Consider the following 10,719-nt stretch of genomic DNA (forward strand, 5'->3'; position numbering starts at 1 on the left):
CTTATTCTGCAGATGGATACCGAAGTCAAGTTCGAAGATGAGCTTAATCGGTCAAGTAATTTAGGAATGCCAGGATTTCGAAATTTTCAAAATCATAAAAATTCACATTCCTTCACTTTCTTACTCAGACAGAGTGACATATTTACTGACGACCGATCTGAACACATTCTACGAAAGGCTGATCGATATCGTTATTATTAAATCTACATCATGTTTATACAGTACAACCTGGTTATAAGTTACATTGGATGATCTACTCACTCTCTCGGCAGTTATATCTATATATGAAATATTTCATGTAAGTAGAAGAGAGAAAGAAATATAACTTATAACCAGGTTGTAATGTATTATGATACAGCCAATAATTCTAAAACGGCTGCAATAGTAAAACTATTTTATTAAACGAACTCTAAAAGGAGTAATATTGAGGCTGTTACCACTTCTGAGGAGTAAAAATTCAAGCTTAATAAAAGAGCTTTGCGATGCAACTTACTTAATTTCAATATCTTGTCTAGTTCAGGAATTATACCAAGTTGAAGTGCTAAAAACATCAATTTTTGCGATTTTCAAAATTTCAAAATCCTGTCATTTCCAAGTTACTCGCTCGATTAAGCTCATTTTCGAACTTAAACTTGGTCTTTATCGATAAATAAAGCATGTTGAGTTTGAGAAGAATCGATTATAAATTGAAAACGCTATCGTGTTGACAAGCCGCGTTATGTCGTATAAATATATATAGGTATAAACTTTTGAACGAACTACATTTACTTACTCAGTTTGTCGAGCTGAGTCAAAAAATGGCTAAATTTTTTAAAAGTTGCGCCATGAGGACGGCTGCAATAGTTAGATTTTTATGACATCTACTAAAAAATATAAATTTTTTGTCGATTTCTGCTTATGCATTTCAATCAAGTTACGAAAGAAATGAAAAAACAAAGAATGAGCACAGTGAATCTGTTCAGATCAATCAAATAATTATAAAATTATTATTCTACATTGAGGTTAACCTTATAACTACATAAGGTTACTTTATTTTACATAAGTAACCTTATTAAAAATGCGTTGAAAAATATTTTTAGAATTTATAACCACGTTAAATGTCGTAAACTTCATTGAAGTCAATCGGCTCATTCAAAAGATTGTGATGTAAGATCATTAAATATTCATATTGTTTTCTTATAACCTTTAAAATTTAAAACAAAAGAAACGAGGAAAATAGATCAAAAAATACATTTAAATATTCATTAATTATATTTAGGCTGAGGCTATTCGGACACTGTAGCGTGAATTTTAGCATGGCAAATAATTTGTAATATTCACGCTAGCCTCTCGTGGAACTCACTCACAGTGTCCGAATAGACAGTCCGTTATATTTATTATTCGATAACAATATATAAAAATTTTTCAATTTTGGAAAATTTTTAATCTTATTTTCGGGAAGTTAAACATACTTAGGAATTTTTTTTTATTTAGCGCCAACTTATTAAACGTCTTCAATTAATTATGTGACACTAAAGGTTGATTTTTTTAAGATATGCTACTGAACTAATTTTAAGAAATAGTTAATGTTTCCAATTTTGAATGAATTACGGGTCTTGAAAATAGTATATATAAAAAATAATAGAAATAAACTTGAAATAAGTTGAATTTCAAATGATTACGTATACTTGAGATTAATATTAGCGCGTCACTAGCTCTAGATTACTAATGCGTTGTATGCGTTGTCAACTCTAGATCAACAGAGTAGAAAGCTAGGGCATCGACGGTTCTGAATAAGTGGCTTAAAAGCCTGGTATCGATGATTTCACGTTGAAGATCTTGGAAAAAAATTGGACGTATAAAACTCTAGATATACAGCTTTGTAAAGATTGATTAACTGACCAGCTTGGCTGACTGGTCAATTGGTCTTTGAATAGACGGTATCGATAAAATTGGATGATCAAGGCTGACACAACACTTTCTCATTGTTTTAATGTAGCATTGTTATTGTCGTCAGCAACGTAACCCCTTAAGAATATTTACAAAGTGTAGACAAGGTAGTATTGACAAGTTAAATTACGCATGGGCACAGTTTAATTTTTGCTGTGGCGTGAATCATATTGCATAGCTTCTTTGAAAGTATTTGGTAGCCATGGTTATTAACTTAGAAAATACCTTTGAAATCTTTTAATTCATTACATATTTCAAGCATATTTGCTTTTTTTTTATTATCCTCATTGACACCTTATAATATAGGAAAAATCTTTAATCAATATAAAAAATTAAAAATTCTGTTTTTAATTTAATTTCAAAATAACATGTACAAAATCAAAAATATAATAGCTTTTAAGTATTTATGTTTTTAAGTATATTATATAATTTAAGTATATTATATACATAATAAATTTTTAAGTATATTATATACGAGAAATTTACTATTTGTATTTTTTTTTGTCGAGACATAGATATCTTGTGAATGCTGCATCATTGAGAATTTTCATTTTTAGAAAAACAAATCTATTTCTATGTAAAAAAAATTAAATTTTGATATTTCTCACTTCTACAGACAGATCTACAAACCTCATATCCACGTTACGCAAATATTCTTAATAATATAAAGGTCTTATAGTTATGCGTCTAGGATTTTTCAGGATATTTTATCTAGGAATCGCTACTTTTTTAAATATTGTATAAACTTTTAGATAAAAAAAAATTTATTGCCGTGAATTCTTTTGATTTATTTATTTGAGTGTTTTTGATATAAAATGAATTGTAGAAAACATGTACATTTTTTTTTATTGAATCAACTTTTTCATCATTTTTGACTTTTTTTTAATCGTGCTATGAGTATAAAGCTGCCCTGATGTTACTCAACTTACAACATTAGCTTGGGTGTATATTAGGGTGGGTCAAAAAAATCGAATAATTTATGTTTGACTTTATACTCTGAAAAATAGGTTCATAGACACCTAAAAAGAATTCTCTCCAAGTATAAGCTCTTAATTATAACGGGAAGGTCCTCCGCTTTGCGGGTTTCTATTTTTTTCGAATAATCAGATAAAAAAATTTATATCTCGCTTCCAACTGCTTGGAAAAATATTCCGTGGCATAGATTTTGTGAGAAATTGAATGCTTTACAAAAAGGTCTCTTATGACTTTTTCAAAACTCAACCGATTAAAAGATATTCATAGTTGAAGTTTGGCTATTTTAAGGAAAATATTCGTTTTTATTATGAATTTTATAAGTCGATGAAAAAAAATTATTTCGGATTGCGGAACTCATGATTTTGTAGGAAATTTACTGCTCTACAAAAATGGTCTCTTATGATTTTTTGATTAAGTGAAGCCGTTACGAGATATTCATCGTCAAACATTAACGAATATCAATATTTCCAGTTTTTGATCAATAATTCGATAAATTTTAATTTAAACTATGAGTTTCAGGAAAATTTACATAAATTTGAGTTTCGATCGATAAAAAAATGTTATAAACAATTTTTTTAATATTGTTTTCAGTCTTGAGCTTGTTTGATTGCATTAAAACAAGAAATTAGAGCATTTTTTTCGACATATAGCCAATGATTAGTTTAATTTGAAGTGAATGACATATTTCTTTGTCAAATTTAATATGAAAAGTATTGAATCAAGTGAGAAACAACCAGTATTTAACTTTTTATAGATAAATTTTTTATTGAATTATCAATTGCAATATAATTGTCTATATTTTTAACATAACAGTACGCTATTACTATAAATAATTTCTTTTATTACAATTTGGGAATGTTTTTGATGTTCTTTGACAACTTGCAATAAGTACTGGAATTGTTCTTCATTTTTGTCAAGCATTGATTATATTCACTGACTAATGCAACAGCTCGCTCTGCTGAATCATTGACAACTTTTAGTTGTTGAAAGTATTCTTTATTTTCGAGATAACTCTCATTAGTAGGCCATAATTCAACATCGACATCAAGAAAGTCATACGGTAGATCGAAGATTTTGAAAAGATTTAATGACTTTTTAGACACAAAGTCACTTAGAGTTCTCTGCGCCAATGAATTCAAATCTTTTTTAGCAATTACAAATCTTTTAGCTTTAGAATCTGTACCTTCACGAGTATTAACAGCTTCAACAATACTTTTTTACTTCTAATGGAACGCCATCGTCAAACAGTGATAAAATGGCAAGTTCATCGCTCAAATACCATAAGTGCGAAATCATTTTTTCACACGTAGCTGAAGAAATCAAAGGATTGATATGTTTGTACTCCAATAAATTTTTCATAAACTGCAAGTCATGATAAGCAGCAGTTGTTGCAGAAGTTGATGAAAACCAAGCTTTTAAATACAATGTGACTATAAAAATACAGAAATGACGAAGACCATGCAATTCTTTCTGAAAGAGTTTGAATTCATCTCTGAATAGATACATTTTCAAACTATAAATGGCCTTAGCCATCCATCTAGCATGATGAACAGCACCAGGACGTTTGAAAGAAATCTTTTCTTGAGGCATTTCTCCAAGGAAAATCAATGATAATTCCAATAATTCTTTATCTAACTTATTATAACATTTCTTTATCGATCGAAACTCAAATTTATGTAAATTTTCCTGAAACTCATAGTTTAAATTAAAATTTATCGAATTATTGATCAAAAACTGGAAATATTGATATTCGTTAATGTTTGACGATGAATATCTCGTAACGGCTTCACTTAATCAAAAAATCATAAGAGACCATTTTTGTAGAGCAGTAAATTTCCTACAAAATCATGAGTTCCGCAATCCGAAATAATTTTTTTTCATCGACTTATAAAATTCATAATAAAAACGAATATTTTCCTTAAAATAGCCAAACTTCAACTATGAATATCTTTTAATCGGTTGAGTTTTTGAAAAAGTCATAAGAGACCTTTTTTGTAAGGCATTCAATTTCTCACAAAATCTATGCCACGGAATATTTTTCCAAGCAGTTGGAAGCGAGATATAAATTTTTTTATCTGATTATTCGAAAAAAATAGAAACCCGCAAAGCGGAGGACCTTCCCGTTATAATTAAGAGCTTATACTTGGAGAGAATTCTTTTTAGGTGTCTACGAACCTATTTTTCAGAGTATAAAATCAAAAATAAATTATTCGATTTTTTTGACCCACCCTAGTGTATATAACATACTTAATTAATTTTAATTCTTTTTTATATAAGAGATGGAAAAATTGAATCTAATTTTCTTTTTTTTAATTTTGTCTCTTTTAAACTACTTGAAATAATGATATATTTATTGAATATCAATAATTAAGGTAAATTTATTTGAAAAAGATAATATTCAATAATTTATCACCTAACAAAAATTTACTTCTCAAGAATACTACTAAATAAAAACAAATATATATATATATATATATATATATATATATATATATATATATATATATATATATATATATATATATATATAAAGTAACTTGCACGCGTGCGCGCGCCCGCGCGCGTGTGTGTGTCTGTGTAAAATCGATTTTTAGCTTTTTATTAGTAAGAAGAAATGAACAATTATCTCTAAACCTCCTCTCCCGCTAAAACGAAACAAGCTTGTATAACTATTTTTGAGTTTTTTACTATTAAAATATCCAATTAATTTGTTGAAAATAAAATATCTGAGAGATGTGGTAATCACTTTATAAGATGGTGGTAAAGACTTAATAAGATAAGAATATTTTTTAGAATTATACTCAATATAAAATTATGTGATAAGGGGTAAAACAAACCATTTTCATACAAAGATGAGTATTGATAACCCGATAGAAGAAAGTTTTAGAATAACTAACAGTTTAATTCTGCTTTTATCTTGAATCACGTATTATAGTTTTTAATTATTTGTTTAAAAATTTTTGTTTCAAAGTCAATCAAAATGAAATAAACAGACAATTAAATCAAAAACCAATAACGCTCTTTATATTGTCAATTGCAATGTAGCTTAAAATAAAAAATGAAATTCTAGCGTGAAATAAAATCAGAAGCTAATGCAGTAGATAAAAATATAAAAAATGCAAACATTTACATCAATCTGAAATCGCTTTGTTTTGGTTGGCTACACATGTATAGATATTAAAAATTATAATTCTAATCTAAGCAAAATGAAAAAATATATTGCCACAAAGATCGAAAAATTGCATTATTTAGTATCTCAATAATACCTGTATATTTTGAAAATATGCATGAAGTATTTTTGAAAAGCAGATTCACTATGCTAATTTAAATAATTATTTGAATAACTGCACTGAATACAGTTTATTCCAGGTCTTTAGATTTAATGATTTAACTAATAAAAAAATTTTTCGAAATGCATACCTTCAACAGATAGTGAAGTAAGGTACTCATAAATATAAATTGATTGTGCATGATGAAAAAATTTTTTGTGTAAATTGTCATTGTCATTACAAACGTATTTATTAATATATTTTCATGTTTTATCCATTAATGTTTTATATTATTAGACATTTTGTGTTGCCTATTATCAATAATTGAATTTATATTAATGATGAGTAATTTTATGTTAATAGAATTTCATATATGATACGAAGAGTTTATTGGCATCTCCACAAACACCAGATGGTTCTGTCAATCAATTTGGTGGAGGTACGCCTGGTGTTATTGGGGCTCAAGAGATTTATAGGTAAACTTTTAATATTTTATAGATAACAAACACCAAATATACAAAATTTTACAATGTTATTTAGAACATAAGCAATATCGTCTTAAACAACATTTTTGCAAAATTTTTTCGACAGTTTACTTTTATAAAACAAATGTTATTAAAATCGAATATGCTCTTAAAAAAGTTTCGAAAAAAAATTTGGTTAAGACGTTATTGCTTATTAATATTAAATTGATGTAGTGTTTTATTAAACTTCTATCAGACTTTTGAGCTCGGAGAGCTCAAAACTACATGAAAATGATATTTCTTTGTTTCTCTTACTAAACTTCTTGTCGATGTCGTACAGAAAGATGTTGAAAAGTAGTTGACAACCCTGCCTCACCCCCTGGGACGTTGCAAACCCTCCTTTCGTCTCTTCATTGACCTCGATTTTGTTGAATTTGTTGCCTTGATGAATTTCAAAATTCTGCCTTTAATTCCTGCTTCCTCTGTCTTCGAAAATAGTAATTTTTTGTCGACACTATCAAACGCAGTCTCAAAGCCCACGAAGCAGATGAAGGCTTTTTGTCCCTTTTCCTTCACCTGGTAGTTTATGACTGCGTTTTATAATCTGCATTAAGGAGTGAAATCAGTCAATAATTCTTTGGATTGATTGATCTCTTGATTTGAAGATAAATGCGATATGCACCGATTTTCAGCCTTTCGGTAAATTTTCTTTTTCGAATCTCGTTTAATGCCTCCAACAATTCTAGCTTGCCCTCCTCGGGCATTTCTTTATAAAGTCCTGCAACTAGACCGTCTTCTCCTGGCCTTTTTATTTATCATTCTTTTTAGTGCCGCTTTTAACTTCTCCATCTCTAGATCTACCTCCATGATATCTATGTTCGTCTCTCTAGCTCCGCTGTCGTTCCTCTTTTCATCGTGTTGTGCTTTCTGACCGTCTTCCAATCTTTCTTGGTTCTCTTCCATGTTCTGGATTGATTCTTAACTGGGTCCAGTGTCAATGACTGTACCTCCCATGGTACCCATGAAGTGGTTTGTCCATTGAGGGCCTGAAATTTCTTTACTGACTTTCTTTCTTCGTTTTCCTCTGAACTACTTCCAACCATTGTGACATGTTGCGACTTTTATTGATCTTTTCGTCTCTAGCCATTCTTCCTTCATTTTTTGCAGATTTCCTTGAAACTCTTCCTTGCCTCGTACAGCGCCTTCTTGTTGACGGGGTTGTTTTCTTTTAAGTATCTTTTGAGTGCTTTGAAAAGTCCTTCTTTTTCTGTCTGCATTCTTTATTGAACCAGGATCTCGTTGTGTTGTTTGACTTCATCACTCTTTTTTCTATTTCACAAAATCTAGCTGCCTTTCTCGTTGTTTCCAGTAGGTGGCTCTATTCGTCGTTATTCTCTTCTCTAGCCTAGCTTTCCCACTCCTTCGTCCATTGCGCTCTGTATTCTTCTTTCCATATGAATTTGAATCCTTGCTCTGGATCTTCATATGTGTCGTCTTTTGCTTACTTATGTTCTTCCTTCTGTCCAAAACAGCCCTCTGTTCTCAAGATGAACACCACTCGAAGGTGGTTAGATTCTGTTCTTGACACAACCTCTAACTTTTTGATCTCTATACCCCTGGTAGTTCCTGTTCTCATGACTAGGTCTATGATCGTGTTGCTGTCTAGATCATTTTCTCCCCCACAAAGTAGATTTTCTCTTGCCTTGGATCGCATGTATCAATGATATCTCGGAAGCTCCTCTCTAGTTTTATTATACCTACGTTGTTGTACACCATGATGATTGTAATAGTTATGTTACTTTTTTGTTTTTTTGCTTTTAGACCATACTGCCATTCTGATATTTCTCAATTCTTTGCAAGCTCCTTCTTAATACCAAGCACTTGACCTCCACTTGCCTTGTCTCTTCTAGCTTTTTCGTCCTTCTGTGCACTCTTTAAGTACCACATAAATTTATCACTCAGTCTTTTCCTTATCTCTTCTTCCTTTTTCTTCAGGATCCATATTTCTTGTAATACTACTATCTGACTTCTAGGAATTTCATAAGCTCATTTTCCTTACCAAGTCCTGCCGTGTTTCATAGCGTTAGTCTTAATGAGCCACTGCTTTCAATCTTTTCTGTTTCCGCCATTTCGGTTGCTGCCGAAATGAATCGCCTGCATTTCTTCTTGCCTCTACGCTTCTTCTCTCGTTGTAGATCTCTATCCAGGATCTCATATTTGCTAGTTCCTCATCTCAATTCGACCATTTCCCATCGAGATTGACTTTCATATAATTTCTTCTGGCTTGCCTTCCTCCTGCTCTGAAACAATCAATTTTCGTGTCGAACCAGTATAATGTGTCTGTCTATCTTGCTGTTAGGTCGTCGTTTATCCATAGGCCTTTTTCTTTTAGCCTAGCCTTCTTTGCCATCCGGCTCAGCTTGGCTTCTTTTGAGTCAGTTTGGATAATTGTGAATTCCTTCTCCTACATTATCTTATAAATTTTCACGTTAACTTCTAGGGTGTTCTTAATTACTTCTTTGAGCTCTCTGCTGGTCTCCCATTAAACTGATGTATTAAACTTTTACAATTAAACTCAGTATAAAGTTCGCCATAAATATTTACGATACGAAATTTATAATGCGTCGTAAATAATTTCACTTCATTCTCTTAATTTTAAGAACTATTACTCTGATCTCTTTTGTGTGGCTTTTTAGATTTTTCCGTTGCCCATTTTGTTGCTCTTAAATTTCAAATTCCGTATAGTTTATTTATCTTTCGTGACAGAGTTATTCCTAAATGTCCACAATTGATCAAGAAATTCTTTTAAATTTAAAGAAACTTTTGTGCTCTGATATATAAGGTTAGTTATTTATTGTCAATTTTTTATTTGTTATAGAGATCCTAGACAAAAACGCTTGGCTGAAAAGCAAAAACAACAAGAAAATGCTCAACTAGGTGAAGTGCCCGAAAAACTCAGTTTTAAAGAGAAAATGAAAATGTTTGCAATGGAAACTGGCGAAGATGGTACACCGAGAGATAAAGTAAAAATATCAAGAGCTCAGAGGGAAATTGATAATATCGCGAGTCCTTTAAATCCAACTGACAACGACAAAAATTAATTTTTACTCTACGTTGGTTTTGAAATTTAAAGATCGTTAATACAAAAAACAAATTTTAATAATTAATAGTATCTATTCACTTATACTTCTAAGATAAATTACAATATACAGTATTTACAAAAAATGAAAGATATTTTGAATAGACGACCAATATTATTCGTACGTAGAACTATTCAGGACCAATCAATTTTAATATTTTTATTGTGAAAATACATTTCTTATATGCAGATTCAAAAATTTTATTAGATGATGTATAGTATGAAAATTCACTTATATTTAATAAATAAATTCAATCAATTTTGTACATACGACCAATAAATCTTTTACTCACTCCTTCATATATTTATATTTTTAATTAAAACTATATACATTGATTAATTTTGAAATCATATTAAAGTAAAAGAAAAATGAATGATTAAATTATTAGATACATTTATAAGCAATAATATTTTTAAACTATTTTAAGAAATTTATTTGATATAAAATATTTACTAATACTTTGAGATAATAAAAAACTTCTTGTGCAAAAATGAATTAACTTAACAATTATTAATCTGTCGAATCGATAAAGAATTGTTAAAAATAAAATATCAATTGGATTAGGCTAGCCATAAGTCTTGACCATAAATATACATACAACAATACTCCCGAAATAAAAAAAAAAAAAAAAAGTTTAAAATAATTGAAAATCGTTAAGTGAATACAATCTGTGCGCTCATACATACATGTTGGTATGCAGTTTTCATTTGAGCCCATTTTTTTCTATTTCTAATTCTTTCGAAATATTTTTTAAATTAAGGCTTTGTAATAATAATGAATCTGTCACTCAAATTTATTTTTGAAAATCTAATAAAAAGAAATTCCAATATATGTTATTCCTAATTATTTATTGTGTATTTCTCATGAGAAATAAATCATACTTGGCTATATATGATTTTAATTCTACATAACTTTTTTTCATCAAGGAAATCAATTGCATTG

At 29.7% G+C, this 10,719-nt stretch overlaps 1 protein-coding gene across 4 annotated transcripts in view; it reads left to right on the forward strand.

The window, feature by feature from the left end:
- Cno (adherens junction formation factor afadin) overlaps positions 1-10,606 on the forward strand; it is a 69,179-nt gene extending 58,573 nt beyond the window's left edge. For all 4 annotated transcript variants that reach the window (XM_074244014.1, XM_074244015.1, XM_074244013.1 and 1 more), the window contains 2 exons: positions 6,537-6,649; positions 9,516-10,606. In XM_074244014.1, coding sequence (XP_074100115.1) covers positions 6,537-6,649; positions 9,516-9,738 — 336 coding nt within the window. In that variant the 3' untranslated portion in view covers positions 9,739-10,606. The remainder of the gene's footprint in view (positions 1-6,536; positions 6,650-9,515) is intronic.
- Positions 10,607-10,719: the final 113 nt, after the last annotated feature.

Source organism: Cotesia typhae, unplaced genomic scaffold, assembly GCF_013202065.1.
Source record: "Cotesia typhae breed Kobodo isofemale line unplaced genomic scaffold, CoteBio_Ctyphae contig_42, whole genome shotgun sequence".
NCBI lineage: Eukaryota > Metazoa > Arthropoda > Insecta > Hymenoptera > Braconidae > Cotesia > Cotesia typhae.